At 37.9% G+C, this 20388-nt stretch overlaps 1 protein-coding gene across 2 annotated transcripts in view; it reads left to right on the top strand.

The window, feature by feature from the left end:
• Positions 1 to 1778: 1778 nt before the first annotated feature.
• Positions 1779 to 20388, top strand: part of MND1 (meiotic nuclear divisions 1) — a 35397-nt gene continuing 16787 nt past the window's right edge. Inside the window, exons 1-5 of one of the 2 annotated variants that reach the window (XM_010172737.1) lie at positions 1779 to 1839; positions 2634 to 2691; positions 3818 to 3966; positions 16682 to 16756; positions 18556 to 18670. In XM_010172737.1, coding sequence (XP_010171039.1) covers positions 1816 to 1839; positions 2634 to 2691; positions 3818 to 3966; positions 16682 to 16756; positions 18556 to 18670 — 421 coding nt within the window. In that variant the 5' untranslated portion in view covers positions 1779 to 1815. Of the gene's footprint in view, positions 1840 to 2612; positions 2692 to 3817; positions 3967 to 16681; positions 16757 to 18555; positions 18671 to 20388 lie in introns of both variants that reach the window. The other variant, XM_010172736.1, reaches the window with a different exon arrangement.

Here is a 20388-nt window from a genome sequence, read left to right as displayed (position 1 = left end):
CCCGCGGCGGTGGGAGCGAGCAGGAGGAACGGGCAGTGGGCCGAGGTGCGCTTACCGGCGCTGCGCGCCTGCGGTAGCATGAGCGGCAGCGAAATCGATATGCCTGGTGCGTTTCGCGTACGAGGTGCGGAACACCTGGCAGAGGGGTGAAAATTAATAAAATTTGTCTGGAAAACGCACTGCGTTGTTAGTTCTGTTTGTCAGAGCGCTGGTGCGGAGCGTGGCGCCTGTGGGACGTGGCTGATAAGCTTTCAGGGACGCTGCTTAAACCTCACATGGAGCTCATGTGGGGTTTGCGCCTGTTGCTGCCGGTGGGGTTTGGCCGTTGGGGAAGCAGGGACGAAGAAGGTGATGGTCATTCTGTTTTCTGTTCGTGCTCCCACCTGCGTGTACCTGGCAGCTCCAGGTTCTAATCCTGCGGCATACCGATGTCATAGGAGACAGCTGTGACACCAGTGCTGATGTAGGGCATCTCTGACTGAAGCAGAAGGGAGGAGTCTTAAAAAAATATTAATAATGCCTTTGTTAAATATAATACTGAATTGCTTCTGTTCATGTCTGTGTGTTACTGTGGCTGCCTAAACTAGTTTTTCGATTTAATTCTTGAAATATAAATCAATCTGGCCATTTTGCACTCTCTTGATGCACATTTTGAATCTAATGCTGCCCTACCGTGTGATTTAAGAAGGAGGAAGCAGCAGTGAAGAAGTAAAAAATGATATCGACTCCTTTCTGTCAGGACTTGTAAAAACCAAGGACAGTCATCTTTCTCAAAGCACCGTGTTATTAGACTCTCCACTTCCATTGTCTTAAGGGCAACAATATTTCTTTTTTTTTTTGAAGGGAGACCTTTTTTCTGCCAACATCCTATTTCGCTCTTTCTGTCCCCCTTTCAGTTTCCTGCAGCCTGCAAAGCAGGGAGCGGAGCAAAGGGAAACATTTTCTGATTCACCTTATGGCCGCTGCTTTTGGGTTGTTGAGGACTATACTAAACGCTGTTAATAAAACTCCAGTTCTCTGTAAAATATTTTATAACCTAATTTTACAAGGGGCATGCCAAAATAGGGTCTCTGAAAGTGATCAGAGGAGGATATTTCTCACTTTTATATTACTGGTAGCAGTTTGTCACTAGTCATTTCTGTCTTTCGTTTCTATTTCAATCCACATTACCACTTGGTCACACAACAGCAAAGAAAAGAAATAAAAGAAACACAGTTTAAAAACTGTGTTTTTAAAATGTGACTTTGAAATTTTAAAGTTGGCTAGGAAATTTGAAGAAAGATGTAGTACCTCAAAATGTACTTTATCTCCTTAGAAAACCCTAAATGGCCTGTATCTCACACTAGTGTCTCTATATAAGAAGATAAAAAACAAAAGGTATTTCTTCTTATCTTTTTAAGGACTATCAAACATCTGGGTGAGTTGCTGAGAACTGGTATAAATACACATTTTTAATCTAGTAAGGTAAAACAAGGAACTGTTTGTGAATGCCAAGAAACATTGAGGCTCGAGCTGGATTAGGTCATATGAAAGACTGACTCCAAACTTAGGATTTAGATCCATCAGTTTAATAGATTGTAGGTAGATTAGCTTGGGGTAATGATTCTTTGGGAAGAAATAGTTTATCTGAAAGTCTGGGGTTAGTGGTAAGGTATTTTAAAGGATGGCAGATATAACTTAGATGTAAATAGATATGAATTCTGAGCAGATGTTAATTATTCAAGTGGCTGAATATGGGGTTTTTTGGGTTTTTTTTGTGTTTTCCTGTTCTAGTCCAAGAAAAAAGGTCTGAGCTTTGAGGAGAAGAGAGTTCGCATGATGGAGATCTTTTTTGAAACAGTAAGTAACTTGTGATTGTCCTGCATTTACGTAGGTGGGAAAATGGGTCCTGAAAGGAGCTTAACTGTAGACGTAGCTGAACTCTATATCCTGCTCCACATTTCACTGATGCCTTGTGTCATCAATGTATAAATTACAGGGACAGAGCTTTAATCATGTAGCTTCTGATCAGGTGGAGCCAAGGCATGAAGATGCACAGGTGGTGTTAAATACTTCGTGCCCTTCGTATTCAAATCTTCTCAGTTTGAATCTGTTACCGTAAGAGGGACAGCAAGAGATTAGGAAGTATCTCACTGCCGTTTATGGGAGGAGGAAGAAATTTGAGCGTTAAAAAAGATGAGAGCAGACCTAGAAGAAGTCACTGGGAAGAAGAAATCTGGAGATTCAAAAGCAGAGCTACAGTTATATTGGTGACATAAGTAATACACAATGTTTCACCTATTTAAAAAAAAGTAAATAATTATTGTGACATTTGAGTACTTGAACAACATGGTACATCTGGTGCTGACAATCTGACCTTGGCTCTGTCTGCCCTAAGGGGTTTATAGTCTAACTTCAGGCAAAATACAGAGTACCAAAGAAACATACAGGGCTTATCACAATAATCGTCTTTTTTAAAAAATGCTCAGAATGTTCTAATTCTATTGAGGGATATGCAGCCTATTTCCCTAGCAAAACACGAACATGCAATGTATTTCCTACTTGCTTTTGTTGGTATTGACTTAGGGTAAAAACCACTCAGGGTCAGATGGTGCTGTCATTTGGAGCTAAAGTGTCTTTTATGTTTTGCACAGAAAGATGTGTTCCAGTTGAAGGATATAGAGAAGATTGCTCCAAAAGAAAAAGGGATTAGTAAGTGTTTACAAAAGTTATTTCTCTTGAGCCCTTAATCATTTTTGCGACAGGTCATACAATGTACATTTTCCTGGCTACAGTTTTAGGTTTGTGACTGTAATAATAATGGAAAAAATAGCTAGAAAGGGAGACTGGTCAGTGGCAGGGCTGTAGTGTTAAAAGTTATATCAACAGCATACTCCTACCTCAGTTTGCTAATAATTGTCACTTATGTTAGGTGTTATGGCCAGAATGGGAGATTATTAAAATGTCACAGCTAACTCCAATAGTCCAAATCATCCTGTCTAAATATTAAAGCATTTAGCCACACAACCCAAGCCCCAGCTCCTCTGAAAGGAAAAACATCTAGCCTGTGGAAACACCCTCATACTGGCATCCAACCTATAGCTTCCAAAAGATTGCATGTTCCTGATCCGGGATCCCTTTAGACTTGAAATTGAAAGTCAAACACTGAAAACCATTAATTAGCTCAAAAGTTTATATTTGCAACATTGAGGATAATAGTAACTGCTTTGCTTTGTTGAACAGGTACCATTTTTTAAATGGTGAATTACACCACAGATATGCTAGAAAATGAGCAATTATGTTCAGAAATGTTTTGGATCCTTCTGACTGCAGATGACTTTCTGCATTGAAACTGAATATAATCAAAAGTAAAATCTGCCTCTCCTGAGTCTGTAGACAGATGGCTTTAGTGCCTCTGCTGCTGTTTAATGCTTTGATAAGCATTGCAAAGTGAAATGTAATTACACTCCTAATCAAGAAATTGTAAATTAATCCATGTTAGAATTAAGATTGCAAGACAACTTTTCAAGTACCCTCTCATGGGTTTGTTCTGGTATTGTACTGTAATAAGCATGTCTGTCTTATGATACTTGTGAGCAGTGTTTTACAAACATCTGGTAGCAGACTGTGTAGAATAGCAGCCTTTATGTATACACTGCTGATTTTGAAGGGATTCATTCCTTCAAGTGAAGCATCAGGTATGTTGTCCTCTTGAAATTTTCCAGCTAGCTGACATTATAGTAAAATATTCATACAGATGATTGTAGATGATGGCTTATGAGATTCTCCATAGTTTAGATGCTATGCAGTTCTCATCTGATATTTTTGCTTTTGTTAGCCTCTATGTCAGTGAAAGAGATTCTGCAGAGCTTGGTTGATGATGGCATGGTGGACACTGATAGAATTGGAACTTCCAATTACTTCTGGGCTTTTCCGAGTAAAGCTCTTCATGCCAGGAAGCGTAAATTGGAAGAATTGGAGTCTCAGGTAAATCTATTTTAAGGAAAGTACTTGTTTATCTGAATGGGTTTGCTTTTTCCTTATACCCTCTTGTCATTCTCTTTCATACTGTGCTCTCTCATGTGTGCATACATGCCCGTGTGAACACACACATACAGATTTTACTATAGGAATCATCTGGCACGAATGATATGACATTCTTTCTTACCTTGCTATCACTTCAGAAGTTTTGGAGGTTCTTCTTGTTAGAACTCAAGAAGACTTGTCTGCTTGCTGCTGGAAGCATGTTATTCATGATACAAAACATCGTTTAAGGACTTCCTCTAAATATTTAGGCAGCATTTGCTTTTATGTAACATAGGCCATCATGTGGTAATGATCTAAAAGCCATGAGAGGACTGAAATGGATATTCCAAGTAAATGTGGTAATAATTTCTACTTATGGCCATTGTCTGCTTTTACTGGTAGCTTATTTGTGAGCACTTTTGTAATCCCATATTGCACTTCTATTAGAAGAGCAAATTGGTCATTATTTTCTGCAGAAGAGCAAGGCATCTTTTGTTGCAATACTGCTATTCTATTGATCTGGTTCTTTCCTACTTTTTAGGAATTGTCTTTCTTGATTCTTTTAATTGGAGTGGAAAAACAGCTATTCATCAGTTTATTTACAAATGGAGTACAGGATTAGAAGATCAATAAACTAGCTTTATGATGTGATTTCACCACACCACTGCCAACTTTTCCTATGCTTATTTAGCATTATGTCCATTCATCAAAGAATGATTTGAATTAATGCAAAATTATTGGTAGCATGCAAGCATTTTTACAGACATTATTTTCTTCAGGCATAGCTCTGGTGTCATTCTTGCTATCTTAATTACATACAGTGTTGTCAACTTCAGCTACTCCTTTAAAGCTCCAAATTAATTGTATAAAAACATGCTTTCTTCTTTTTGTATTATTTTCAAGCATGGAGTTAAGTCTTGCATGACTAGGCTTAAATTCATTTTTATTGACTGGTAGTAACAATGCACTGATTCCTACTCCAGTGAAGTTTTGTTTGTCTGAAACAGGTAATCAGTTTAACTCCGCACTGACTTGAACTGAGTTTCCTCTTAAGGTTACTCAACTTATTAGTATATTTGCTAAAGTTTTACACCAGGCTACTTACTCTGCCAGAACATAAATGCCAACTGAGCAGTTGAACAAATACATGCCAAAACCCCTGCTTGGTTCACCAAACACCCTGGTGCCGCTGTCTTGTTGGGTGCAAATTATTTGCTCTTGGATACTTTCTGGTTTTGCTCATGCTTTGTATTATAGCCAAGTAGTTGAATGAAGGAGTTGGTATTTGCTGTCTTTACCCTTGAGCCCAGTCCCATCATGAATTTTAAAGATAATTGATCAAGCGGATCTCTGGCATACCCTGATGAGTATTTTCCTTGGAATGTCTTGCAAAATCTGCCTAAAGTGCTCCACCATAAGTATCCAGGGGTTATCTACAAACATATGCTGTACTGCTTTAAATGTACTGTTACATTATTAAACATAAACCCATCTATTATTATGGAATTATAATTCTATTCTGTGAATTATAACAGGCATGCAGTTATTGTATTGTAAAGTTATTTTATGGTTATTTCTCTGTAGGAAATAAACTATGCTCATATAAACAGTTTTGCAATGTAAAACTGTTCCAGTTGAAAGAAATAGTTTTGTTACCAGACCCTTAGTTGCAAATCAAGTCCTGTTCCTAACATATGGGTCTCTTTAGACCTTATTATGAGTCCTCAAAAATACTTATATTCATTACCTTGCTTTCTGATGAGAATGGAAATGTTTCAGCATTTCAGGAAAAGCATTTTCACTAGCTGAAAATCGCTTCTCTGTTGACACAGTGGAAAGGTGGCATTTTCAACTAATAGCTCTCTGAACATTTTTACGAGATTTTCTTAAGGGTTTCTAAATCCAGTCACCGAGTATCACAAAACTTCTTGTCAGAACATGCAAAGCAAAGAAAAAAACCAGTGAGCTATTGTACCATTTATTTTGCATGTTGCCTGTCTTTGATCATTCCCATATACACCTTGTGGCATGCTGTGAGACGTGTTTTCTTTCTGTGTCTTGTCCAGATCACTTGTTAACTACATGAGTTGGTCTCTTTCTTCAGCAGTTAAAAGCTGGAATCAAGTTGTGTTACTTAAAGCAAAGGTTTAAAAATCTAGCAGTTCAGTTCATGTTGCAATTAAAGCTTTTTACCAGGAGGAACTGTCTTTGTTTGCTGAGGGCATGGGTAAGTAGTGAAGGGAAGGGGGTGATCCCAGATGCTGAACTGAGACGTTTGAAAATAATGTGGAGGAACAGAACAAGCTTCTTCATGATGCAACTTCTGTTATTGATTTGTAGTGCTGAGGCTTACATTTGACAAGTTGGGGTTCTTACAGGGCCTTTTTCCTGCATACGTTTGTATTCCATAATGTTTTAGCCAAGTTGCTGGTAGCTCTCTGCATCTTACAGAGCTTGTGATCATGGGGAGGCTGGTTTAAGAGCTGTCCTTGAAACAAAATTTTTATTTCAGATTTTTAGTGATTATTGAGCAACACCCCAACTTGGAGACTCCGTAGCAATGAAGCCTGGCTCAGTATTCATAATGAAAAGCAAGCCAGTTTTGTCTGGATATGTAAATTACACCTCACAGTGGTTGTGTATACCCTAGATTTTTTTTTCAGGAAGGATTTATTGCGTCATCAGTGTGATCCTCTTGTGCAGAGGTATGGCAATTAAAAATAATGCTTGAAATAAAGTTTCTGTTGACATAACTTCCCTCCCCACCCCATCTTTCAAGTTGCCTTTCTGGGGCAGATGTTGAGAGAGGATTGCTAACCCTTAAAATGATATATGCCAAATCATGTGCTGATCTGATTAGGATCCTGGTGCTGCTCTCTAACCCAGGGTTACTCTTTGGACTTCTTCCTGTTTTTCTGAAAAGCAAGGACAGCAAATATCTTTAGTTTGTGTAGCATCTGCTGCAATTTTTTTCTCCAGTAGCTCACAGAGTAAGAATACCTAAGTAGGTCCCTATGGTTTTTGTATTGATTTGTTTTGCAGTGGCATGGCTGCTCTTAGAGGTCTATGCCTTCTGCCAGATGCTTGTTCTTCACCTCTTGGTTATGCTTATGCACCTGTGAATTGAACCTCCGAAAAAGTAAAAGGTGTTGGAAGTTGCACTTTGGTTAGATGGGTTTATAGTTGCATCAGTACAGCTATGAGATGGTGACACTAGAGCAAGGGTGTGGGTTGAGAAGTATAGTTTTAACGAGGTTTATAAGTGGAGAAATTTTTAATGGAATTTCACCTTTGTTGAGACAACTGTGGAAGCTTTACTGGGAGGGTGGCTGTTTGTTGGGGTTCTTTTCATGTCTTAGAAGTTATTTAGACATTTTTCATTTTTCTCTAATATGTATGCTTACAATTTAATTTTATTAGGTTGCAGAAAAACTAATAAATTGTCCTTTTCCAGGAAAAATAAAAATCTGATTGCTGAAGAGCTTTCTCTTTTAATGCCCATTGTAATATATAGGCAGGATCCCAATGTGTTGCCAAAGCAGTTACGGCAGTCTTCCGATGTCCAGACTGAGCCTCCCTTTTCCCCCTCATATTTGAGGGCATCTCATTAGCTTTCTACTTCATTTATTTATTCTTCCTTGGATTGACCTGGCTGTTTTGATAATCTGCACCCCCAGTCTGCTGGGTGATTCCATTCCTTTCTGGCTTGCTTTTTTTTTTTTTTTCTCTCTTATGAGGTAATGACTCTTGCAACAGAGGCAAGTAGTGGCCCCTCCCTATTTTCAGTCTGCAGCCTTTCACAGATGTGTACATTTTCTTTGAAGTAAAGGACTAGACACATAAAGAAATGGCTAACTGTAAAGCTGGTATGGTATGAATAGCTAACTTCATACCATCCTGTGGGAGTTGTAGCAGTAAGAACTATCCTAGAAGCAAGCAGCTGGGAATTTGCATCATTTAATCATTGAGAGTATGTTAATTATATCTATGGGGGGTTTTTTTGTTAATCCTGTAAAGGTTATTCCCTGGATCAGTCTCCTGGAAGATGCTGATAAAGTCTTATTTGAAGCAGTCCACGGTTTTTGTTACCTCTTTGTATCTCGCATTTAAAAAATGTCAATGTCTTGAAATGATTCTGAATTTACTGAGTCCCAAAATGTCCAGCAGAGAATACTCTTCTAATCCTGTAACTTATTAGAGCCTTCTGGAATTATGTTTAATGGCATGCTACAAAGCCCTGGAGGGTATGCTTAGTTACGGCTGTCATGGCAGACTTCTAAAAATACAGTGCTCTGGAGGCTTCTGTTAGAATTGAGCAAACTCATAATTTGGTGTTCATTAGTTGAATTGCATGCTTTTCCTTTTACTAGCTGTTAATATGTAACTAGATTGATGGCAACTGTGAAGTGTAGGCTTTACGTTCCTGCTCTCTTGATAAGTGTAAACTAAAATTGGCATGATTTAAGAGCATTTTTTTTTTTTTTAAGCTTGCTCTGCAGTAACTGTAAGGATTATGAAGCAGGTTTGAAGGAAGAATCCTACTACATTAAAAAAGGATGTATTGTTACTGTGCCCCAGTAGTGTATATTATAGATTCATTCTGATAGAAGGCAGGAAAAGATACTAGCTTTTTCTAAGTGTTTTGTGTGAAGTTGTGAATTTTTTAGGTAATTCCTTTAAAAGAAGCTTGCATCCTGGCTGATGACTCCATTCCTGACATTGCAATGAAACTTGATCAGAAATGCAAAGAAATTGGGAATAAACATGGTGCCCAGTCAAATCTGGCCCGGATGCAGCCCTGCGCATCTCCCCGTGCCTCACAGTAGCAGAGGACATGGCAGGAGTGAGCGCCTGTTCAGCGTGTCAGCAGAAACCCAGCACCCTAAGAAAGTCTGAAGGCTTAGATGTTCTGCGCTGCCTGGCAAACCTCTAAGTTTGCCTCTGCTGTAAGGCCAGGAGCTTCCATCCTGGGGATAAGGTGGAGGCAATTCTACTTTCAGAGCTAAATTTGATGGAAATGGTGAGTTGTAATCTTATGAAATTTAAACTTTGCTTTTCACCTTAAAATCTTGTCATTCAATTAATATAGCATATTTTATTTCAGAAAACTAGCGTGCATGCAGAAATAGAAATACTAGCATGCAATGATGTAAGTCTCACTTCCTAGCTTTTTCCTCTTCAAAAGGAATGAATGATCTTTCGAGGTCCCTTCCAATCCCTAGCATTCTGTGATTCTGTGTCATAAAACCAATAAAAAACTAGAGTATAAAACCAAAATGTGTGAAGTTAGTTTGAAGCAGGGAGACTTTAGAGGAAAGATCTTTCGTCATAGTTGAACAGCTCATTGTTGTTGAACACGTGGTAGTTCCATTCTTGTGTTAGGAATTTGAGATGACTATGAAATTGGCATAAAGAATGAATATATAAGAGTGCTGTCAAAACTCTGACATTTGATAGATGTATTTCTTTAAGGCTTTTTATTCGACTGTTAATATCTCTGTAGAATTTGGCCTTTTTTTTTTTTAAGTCTGTGGAATAAAGTTTTGATTTGTTTTTTGTAGTCTTTGGGCAGTACTTGAGCTCAGGGAATATCAGATGAATATTATGTTTTAGCTTGGGACTGTCTGTGCTTAGTCCCTCAAGGCTTTGTCAGTGTATGGCCCAGCTGGTTGGGATAGCAATCTCTAAAAGCCCTTTAGGGAAAAATTAGAACTTTTCTTCTTTCTCTCCCTTCCTTTCCAAGGGAAAATACTTTTCAATGGTCTTTGTGCCTTCAGTAGACCTGTTAACTATCACCTTAAACTTCGTAGGTTTAGTAAGTATACTAATGTGTAGTAACAAGCATCCTTCATATCCAGGTATTAAATTTTTCTGTAGTTCTGTCAGTCATGTGCATGCCTTCTGGCTTTTTCCCTATTAGACTGCTTGTGTTTGTGAAACAGGGTTGAAGAATGAGGTGTTTCAGATTTTTTTTATTTTTTTTAGGTTTGTTGGGCATACTCAGTATTTGTATCTGAGCAGGCAGCCATCTGTCCCTCAGGTTGTGCCAGTTATGCCAACTCTGAAAGCAGCCAGAGAAATTCAGTTCTTTCATTCAGGCTGCGCAACTGCTTCTTTCACCTTTTGTCTGTTAAAGAGATTGGCCTGGAGTGGTTATTTTCTGTTGCATTACCGGTACTTACCAAGTGGTGTTGCAAATGAATGAAGCAAAAACAAAAGCTCATGGCAAGACAGCTTCTCTAAGTAAACTTTAACTTTTATGGCAAATCTAAAAAGATGGACAATAATGGAATTAAAAGCTACTTTTAATATAGAGGGGTTTACTTTATAGTAATAATCTTTAAAATAACTGGAACTAGCAATATAAGGTTTGTACATGGACAGGTGAAAGTACAATGGAGGAAGAATTCCTCGTCTGTTTCTTCAGGATACCCTGCACATTCTGTTTTCTTTATCCAAAAGCAGTTGCAGGAAGAAGGACTCATCTCATACTCAGTATGACCTGAGGATAAAGCCATGCCTAATTTACCATGTGATATTTCAGTCTCACTCTCATGTGGTAGCATGCTAAATAAATCAGGATTATAGATCTAAATTTAATCTTGAAACACAAAATGGATTGTATTTGTGGGAAGGGCAAGTAAATCGGTATTACCCACATGCCTACTCTAGCAAAACATAAATACTGCTTATAAGTGTAAAGATCTAACTTCAGATTTTTTTTTTTTTTTGAGAATCTTTTTAGTGCTTTGTTGGACATTTGTTTGAAGAGTCAGATATTTATTTAGTTAGTTCCCTGAAAAAACCTTCACTTACTTAGCTTGAGTGTCTGATACCTTTTTTTTCTTATCACTGACATAAGTTACAGTCCAAAACTAAAAAATACCCACTCATTACCTCTTCATTACTTTAAAAAGATAGAACTTGCATGCTGGCAGAATTAATAGCATGATGTTTTGGATCAAGTGTTATAAACTTAAAAGAATTGGTGTACCAGCCATTCATTTTGAATAGCAAATATGACTTGTTTTGGGTCTCCTTTTTCTCTGGAAAACTATATTTATTCCCTTCCTTCCCACAGGTTTTGGAACTGGTTCTTTCAAAGATTGCATTAAAAATGAAGTAATCTTTTTATGGTAAAATTTGTAGCTTGCATAAAGAGAAGAGAGTTCTTACATTGAATGTTTCTGCAGTATACCTATAATGCAGTATAGACGGGGAAAAAAAATCTTCGGAGTATATATATATATATATATATGGTGGGCCCCTACAGTTCGTTCCCCATACATCTTATGGTGTTCTCTTGCTGAGAAAAATCTTGTCTATTATTCAATTTCAGAGTTAAAAATTCTTATTCTGTATTGCTTTAGTCTCTACTCTTGTTCTTAGCTGTATTTATTGAACCATTGCAGTCTCCCAGTTGCTTCTCTCCTGCTTCTTCTAGTTCTCAACAAACACGATTCCCTACTTCATCTTGCTGAAGTGACTTGTAATGACTTGAGGTAGGACATTGCATGCTGCTTTTCCTGTCCTTTCACAAATGTTAAAAGAAAAATGTCTTTTAGTTGTATTTACATAACAAGTGTGTGTTTGCTGTCTGTGCTTCACTAAGAGTATCACATACCTGACTTAAAAGTCCCAGTAAGCCTGGGACCTGCTCCGGCTGTAGTTCATTTCACCAGATGGGTTATTTTAATGAGTGGTACGCAGACATCCTGCAAGCAGAGCAGAAGTGACAACACTGCAGCTCACATAATTAGTTAACTTAAAAGTTTACTTTCGTGTATTTGGAGGCCCTGGCAAGTGTGTATTTGTGACTGTATATGGAAAAGAAGTAGCTGTATGCTTACTTCTCTGTAGTACTTTAGGAAGCAATGCTGCACATTGATGTGCTTTTTTTTTTACCTTTTAAGTTTTGTTGTTTCAGTGAACAGTCATTGCTGAGCAGTTTCTTTTAGTAATGTTCTATGCCTTTCTTTTAACATAACAGGTCTGTTTTCAATATTTTCTGATTGTTCTTTGGCTGTTAATCTTTGCATTTTTACTCTTAATATATTATTAGTCTGCTTTCTGGCTTCAAATTTTTTTATCTTTCTTTAAAATCTAGAGGAATGCTTTGAAGTACTTTCTCTCCCTGCCTTCTGTCAATTCCATTTAAGTTTTTCAGTGATGAGTTAGGTTTAACATAGGATAGAAATACACCCATCTACTACAAATGTCACCCTAAAACTCTTGAACTGCTTTTGTTTAAGCTAAAAGCAAACAAGCCCTGGCCTGAAACAAAGCATAGTGAGCTTCAAACCCAAAGTAAGTAACTTTGCAGAGTTACAAACAATTAAAAAATGGATGTCTAGAATTCTTCTGTAGTGCCACAGTGAGTGCTGGTCATAATAGCAGTAGTTTTTAATACCATTTTTGGTTGAGTGTTTTGGCTGAAAGAAAATTGACTGTATGATATTTCTCTTTTAAGACGATAATGACAGTGGGATAACAGCTGTGAATGCTCTTGGTGGTTAGCATATGAGACCTTGGTTTGATTCTTGTCCAGTGTACATACTAGAGTCCGTGTTTGCATGGCTTACACCAAGTTTGTAGATACTTTAATGTGCTAGGGAGACAAGCTACATGTTTGGTGGGATATTGGTGGTTGGAGTGGTTAAGAACAAGGAACCAGAAGGAATACGACCAACAAAAACTTTTGCTGGAGAATAAAGATCCAGTCATACAGAGCTAGGACAGCATCAGGTAGGTTTTGAGAAGGAAGAGAACTGAAACCTGCTTCTGTTGTGTGTTAGGGTTAAACATTCCTCTTCCAAATGTACATCACTGATTTGCCAAAGGGGAAGCCTAGCAATAATGCGTGCATAGCATATTATAAATTATCTGCGTACATCTGATCTGTATCCTTTGATACAAACCAGATGCCAAAGCCTGTGATGGAACTGATGGTTATCATCAGCACATAGCACTTAGCACACGCAAACCACTGCACAAATGTATAGCTAAACGTTGTGAGACCTTTGCAAAGTAAGAAGGAGCATCCCTTTGGGGGACTTGGGATTGAATTACTGTCTAAGCTAGGCTAGCGGTCAGTTAATTGACCGCAGTGCTCTGTAAAATTAAAGGAACTGTTTCCCAAATCTCCTGTTTTATAGATGCTAGTTAGTTACTTCATTAATCTGTTGTATTGAAGGCTCCCACCATGTTTTGCAAACACTGAAAATGATTTTCTGGAGAACTTTTTTTTACTTTTTAACTTTTGATTATTTAGTTTTCTCTCCTTCTTTGAACAGCTTTCCCTAGATGATATTTTTCCAGCTTTCTTGCATCTTGCTTAATCATGTGGTGATTCAGAGGAGTCAGACAGACTGGAGACATGAAATGTTCTAGTACAGTAGAATATCTCTTTCTGTACTCGTTTTCCATACCTGATCAGTTACATTCGTGGCAGAAGGTTGTTCATGTGTCAGACTAGACATGTCTTCTAAGAAACATAGTGGGGAGACAGTAAGTAGCCTTTTCTCCAGATCAATCTCACCACTATTGGTAGGAGTCACATTTCTCTCAGGGTAATTAATGTTCCTTGAGAAATTATTTGCCAGTTTCCTTGAAAAATGTCCCAAGATTGCTCCAAGGATTGAAAGCTTTCATCTGCTACTGTGCTTCTTTGCAATCATGCTTTTCTACAGCTGGTGATTAGGAAAGTGAGTCACTGCATTTGGCCAGATGTGATCCTCTGCTGTCATAGATACACACCACTTTCAAATTCTTTTTTTTTTTTTTCTTTTAATGCCCTATAACCTGTCATATGCCATTTGCTCTTACCTCTCAGTTAGGTGTTGTATCATCTGTATTTATCCTTCCTCTGACTCATCCTTGCTGTCTTTCCTTCTTCCATGTACAGTTATTTTCAGCTGTGTTCCCACCTCTTTAGCCAACCCTTCCTGCTTCTCCCATCATCACAGATTCCTTGCACAGACCCTGGCCATCTATTCATCACCTTTGGATCCTTGTCCTACGTTTGTTTTTTTTTTTTCAATATCTCCCCTCCTGCTATTCCTTTCCTTATCAACTTTTATTTGTTGTCATGGCAATACCCACTGTGACTTCTAAATAATATACAAAGAACTGTGGTTTCATTTTATTTTGTAAATTCTTGATTGTGAAGACAGAATTCAAAAACAAAACAAGAAATTGAATTCTGTGAGAGAAGAAAGCAAAAATCTTGAATAAAATTGTCTAAAAATCATCATTGCTTTTAGACAGAGGAAGATCTAATCTTCTGACCTTGTGGCATGGCAACCTTGCATGTTATGTAGGTCAGAATCTAAGAAATTTCTGTAGTTCTCAGTGTTTGTCATTACTGTCTCTTTCATGATTAAATGCTGTAGAATATAGAGGTCCAAGAAAATAATAAGACGCCATACTGTGAAACATGCTTCCAAGCTGGAAAACAGCTTTTATTATTTTATTGCAATTCCCTGAGAGCTCCTTCTGTGCATCCATCTTAGAGAATGATGAAACGTCCCTAAAGAACCTCATGAATATAAAAAAAGAGAGAAAGTGACAACTTTATGGCCACTTTGTTGCAGAAAGCATTGGCTTATTCTTTGTGCTTGTGGTGTACAGGCCTAGGTAAGCTCCTTTGCTTCTCTGCCTCCTCTGTGAGTATTGTTCCAGAAAAATTTTTCTTTCAGAGATACTGAATGATGTGTGCTCTGGTGTTTGTCTTCCCTGAGCTTCATGAACTGCAAACTGCACCTAAGTACTTGTCCTCTTCTGAACTGTATACTTCTGTTTAGTACAGCAGAATGTGGGCACTAGCACACTTAACATTTTATGAATTTTGTGGGAAGCCCAGAAAGACTGCTGTTTAAATGTACACCAAAATTAAGATGTTGGTGTACTTCAGGCCACATACTGAAACCCACGCTGCTTCAGTGGTTACTCGCACTGAGAGCAATGAGTAAACAGCTGGACGTATTTTTCCCCAAATAATGTATGTTTAACCATTAGTGTAATTTCTGTATAAACTGAAGAAAAACGAAAACATCCTCTTTGAAAGGAGACCTTCTTGTCTGTATGTATACTCACACATGCATGAACACATACTTAGCCAGAAAGAGTAAGTAATTTTTTGAAATTGGGCTATAAAAAGAACCCCTAAACCCAGTTAGCTGCAGTTGGGCTGGGTCTTAATCTATGTGAACCACCAGTAGGGAGTTTTTTTACCGTTATGGCTGATCTCTAAGACTTGGCAGTAAGCTCTGCCTGATATTTATCATGCATTTGCATTCAATGTGTATTTCTGAAGATACAGACTGAAAGTGAGAGTTTAAATAGAAATTGAGAAGTGATTATAGCTCCAAAACAGCTCTGTTTGCATTGTATGAATGTGGTCTTGGTGTTTCAGGTACAGAAGAATATAGATGATATGGTTAAATTATCAAGGCTAGGGATTGCAAGAAATGCCTAGGAATGCTTTTCCTCTCAGTGACATCTTCAGTGAGAAAGGGAATGTAGAAATGGAGGCTTTATCTGAGGGTTTTTGGAGGAAGGCATAATAAAACCTGGGCTCTGACAGCCACCTTCATCATCTTCACAATTAGTCTGTTATACTAGTTTTCTACCTGACTGTTGCTCAGAACATCTTACAACTAAACCAAAGAGTGAGTACTTACAAAGCACACTTTATTTTTTCCTTTTTGTGTTGATTTCAAATGCTGTCACTAGTTTCCAAACTACATTTTCTTACAATTTTTTTTTTTTTTTTTTTGCGTTCTCATTCATCTCATTTAATATTTCAAGGTGCTTTGGCTAATGCTGAGTATTCTGTTCCTGAGGGGCAGTCATCCTGCACAGCTCGAAGGTTTCCAAAGTGTCTCTGGAAAAATTCCAACTAAACTGGAAGGACCTGGTTCAAGATGGGTGGCAGGTTAATGGAGAGAGATCTCTCTTGACAAGTGATTCCTCCTGGAGTAACAAGAAAATGCAGGGACTATTCACACCAGTGCTGTGAGATGAGACTTCTGGGAGATTCCCCTTCCTCAGGCCTGAAGGAAGGGAACTCTGAAGTCTAGCAGTGTGAGTGCAGCACAGAAAAAGGGGGACATGGCTTTGCATGCCTTTGAGCTATAGAGGCTTCTACTCACCGGCATGCAAAAGGGATTGGGGCTGTGCCAGTGGCATACCAGACTTTGGGAAGACTGGTATCAGCAGCTGAGCAGGTGGATCTGCTACAGCTTTTGTCACTGCTTCCACTGACTAAGAAGAGCTGGAAAAGGACCAAAGGAAGTCATCTAATCCAAAACCTCTGTGTCATGGAGTCTTTTGCCCAGAAATGCCAGATTATGGTATGAAATAGGATTTCGGTCCCATGCTGAACGTGCAGTACATAACAAGATTATATGCAATGGGAGTGAAAATTTCTCTGACTTTAAATCGCTTCCTGTAATTCTTTGCTGTGGTTCAGAGCTTCAGACTTATATTTCAGTGCTTTTGTATTTATTTTGTGTTTATGCTTATTACACAAGTTATAACTATATATAAAATTATGTACTTAAAAGCGTACATCCACCTGTTTATTTAAATATATTTCTATGTATATGCATTGTATAGGTATGTTTAATACGTGTTATGGAAATAGGTTGATTATGTTCTTTGTTTCCTTTATCAGTTTGCTGAAAGCAGTCAGAAGAAAGAGGCTTTACAAAAAAGCATTGAGAAATCAAAAATTGGACGCGAAGATACCGTAAGTTGCTTTGTGGGGGAGGCAGGAAGTAGGACACGGTTTGTAAATACTAATGTAGCTGTTGGAAATAGATTAAGAATTCTAAATACTGGAGATGACAAAAGGACAGGAAAAAAAACAGATATTAGATTATTCCTTAGTTGATCGTGCTCTAATAAGTAAATTATTGACAACTAGCTGCTCCAAGGCTGAGAAAATGTGTGACTGCCTGAAGTCTGGTAATCTCTCAGGCTTTTTCAGATTTAAAGATAACTTAAAACTTGAACTACCCAGAGGTATGGACCAAAGCTGCCAATGGCTACTGAACTGCCAAATCTAGTAACTGCAAACTTAGGTGTTGAGGGTCTTATTTTTTAAATCTTATTTATAACCTAGATTTTAAATTACTACTCCAAGCAGCCATGTAAGCTTGGTGTTCTTTGCATGCTGAAGCTCTGGACACTCTAAAATAATATTTAGACTTCATATTTACCATACATATGACATAGCATATTAGTTAGAAATACTTCATATGGTATTCTAAATTGCTGATTTGTTTTGAGATGCTCAGTCTAATGTGATTCAAACCTCCAATCAATAAATGCATCACCAGGGATGGCCAGAAGCTTTCAGGTGGAATTGAATCTTGTAGGAAAGTGCCAAATCTTAGAATCCAAAATGTTTTATAGAAATGCTCTGGATTTAAATCTAATCAGGGAATCACAGGCAGGTTTCTCACACAGTTGTGCTTGTCAGGTTTCCAAATGGACTGTTTGAGACTTGGGCTTCTCCACCATGTGGTCTTCCCTAGTCACAAGAAGCTATTGGTCCCGGAAATCCCGGTCTCGCTGATGCTTCCAACATTTTGGTTCCAGATTATAAATCATGAAGCAGTCCCAAGAAATCTAGATGACGATGTATGTCTCTGAGCAGCTGGCCTCTGTAACCCAGGGTCTGGAAGCTTTAGATTTTCAGTCTACATTTTCAGAATGTGCTGAATCCAGACTGTCGGCAAAACGGGAATATGGAATTTTGGTGGGGGAAAAAGCCCAAACACCTCGGAGTGCTGGGCTGCTGTGGGGATTGCCATTGGCTAAAAACCTGATGTTTTACAAACTCGTGCTGTTTGGCTTTTTTAGGCTACCCAGTGCCTAACCTGAGTTATTTGAATATCAGACAGTTGGAGTGTTTAGCTGTAACTACAGACTGAATTAGAAGTATGTGCTGAGTTTGCTATGGGAAAGCTCATGTTGAGTCAGTGTCTGCAAATTCTTATTGATCAATAGAATATTTGAGATTGATACTGTATACTCTCCCAGCAAAGACTACCATGTCAGAAATATCTGAATTGATTTTTGAGACCACTACTCTTAAATGATGTGGAAAAAAGGAGAAAAATAAATTCAGAGGGTGTTCATACACAGCATCCCAATTTGTAGAAGTGTGAATAGTAGGCTTTTCTGTAATGCTCTCTTTATTTACAAAACTAGCACTCCTAAATATCATTTAACCTTTAAGCCTAACAATCAAGAGATCTCTTTGGAGATTGCCAAACCATGTTGAGTTCAAAGGTTGTAGAAAATAGTTCTTTTGTTTATCCATTTTGACCCCAATTTTCTTTTCCTTCCTATTTTTATTCGATATTGTTTAGTGTCACCGAGAGTTGTGTGTGCATAAAATGCTCAACTGGTTCATTGACAGAAAGCAGCAGTGAAAACAGCTTTTAAATTTACATCTTTTTATTTTTTGAAAAATGTTCTGTGCAGTAATTACTGATTTTTATTTATGTATTTTTTTGTATCTCCTAACTGACTCCTCAGGCGGAACGTGCAGCTCTAATAGAGGAACTTGCTGCTCTTAGGCAGAAAAAAGAGCAGCTAAAGGCAGAAATAGACAAATACAGAGAATGTGATCCAGACGTTGTTGAAGAAATGCGTAAGTTATATATTGTTTAAAGTGAACTTTTGCACAAAAAGGTCTGTGCTTCTTTAAGTTGGAATCTGGTATGGAGAGATAAGCCAAAGAATAGCTTCTTGTCTTTTTAAAGCTGTAAGCAATACAAGACAGATACATTGACCATTTCTTTTCATGTTCTGTTGTATTTTATAAGGGAGTTTTTATTGATATTTACTCTGCCAGCAACTGAGCAGTTCACAGAATTGCCTAGATTAGAAAAGACCTTTAAGATCATGGAGTTAGCAAACAATCCTAAAATTGAAATTCTCTGATGTGTTAGAATTAATATCAGGACCATTCTTTCTAAAACTCTAGTAATTCTATAACTTGTAAGTGTGCTGGACCCTAGAATGTATGTAGAAAAAGTAGTCTGGCTCCTCTTTACCTTCAATTCCTTATGCTGGCAAAACAGGTATCTTTCTACTTACTTTGTCTTGTCTCTTTACAACATAAGAATTTCATTAGAGACACTTAATTTTCAGTTATACACAAGTATGGTATTACACTGACTTACTGGTTGTACTGTCTCTGACATGCTGGGTTTTGGTTGGAGTTTCTAATTCTAATAGAATATGAGGAATGATGAGTGACTTTAATACCTAATACAGAACTAGGCACTGAAATGTACTTAATATTCTGATCTTTAGCATGAAAAATGAAAAGTATGCATGAAATTTTATTTAATTTTCTCTACTTCAACTTTCATGTTTTATTTATTAGGCTCTTAGGTTGCTACCCAAACACCACTGCATATTCAGGTACTGTAATGCCAAAATGCAATTACAGAGTGAGGAGGAATAGGCACAGACCTTTTTCTGAGAAAATAGCTGACTGAATCTTTCTCTTTCCTTATTCTTCTAACAAAGTACACAGCTTTAGAAATGTGCTGAGAGAAAGCCAGGAACATAAACAGAGTTGGCAGCACACCCCAAAATTAGACTGATATTTATATTGAGGGGCTGTGACATTTTTTGTCAGCTGCATTATCTTTTTCCAAGGATGCAGTTGTATGCCAGGGAATAAGCAAACTCGAGACCTGAGGTTAGTCACTGTGCTGTAAATCCCTCACTCTATGCTCTCCTGAGGACAAGGAAGAGGCACATTCCAGCTGATTCCAGCTGTAAAAATGAATGAGGTTAGGCAGATACCAACAGCAGGGGGATTCGTAATGCCAGGTGTTTTAACTGTTGAGATACTCTTATAGTACGCGTTCCACTAAATTACTTGAGGAGCCTCTTTTATGAGCCAGTTGCAGCGAGCATGTTCCTAAACACTAGGCACAAGGGGACAAATCACAGCTGGAATGCTGTGGCAAACTGCATTAGCTGGTAACACAGAGACCAATATCCTGAAAAGAGAGAAAGGGAAAGAAATGTAATCACTAGTTACTTCAGTCATGCCCTTCTCTTTTTCTTTTTTTTTTTTTTTTTTTTTTTTTTTTTTTTTTTTTTTTTTTTTGTTTAGTTTTGTTGTTGTTGAAATATGTGAAAGCTCCATGTGAGCTGCTGCAAGGATTCCCAGGGGCATATGCAGTAGTAGTTCAAAAATAATTTGTCTCTGACCTTCAATGAAAAAGTTTCTGCTTCATTATAATTTTCATCAGTCATTGTTGCAGTGGCAGTGCACATTGTTGCTGGTGATGTATAAATGAAAAAATTACGATGTCAGTTTTGGGGACTTAATGTCTTTTACAAAGA

This window comes from Antrostomus carolinensis, unplaced genomic scaffold (genome assembly GCF_000700745.2).
Source record: "Antrostomus carolinensis isolate BGI_N321 unplaced genomic scaffold, ASM70074v2 scaffold21097, whole genome shotgun sequence".
NCBI classification, from domain to species: Eukaryota; Metazoa; Chordata; class Aves; order Caprimulgiformes; family Caprimulgidae; genus Antrostomus; species Antrostomus carolinensis.
This window is presented reverse-complemented; position numbering and strand designations above follow the sequence as displayed.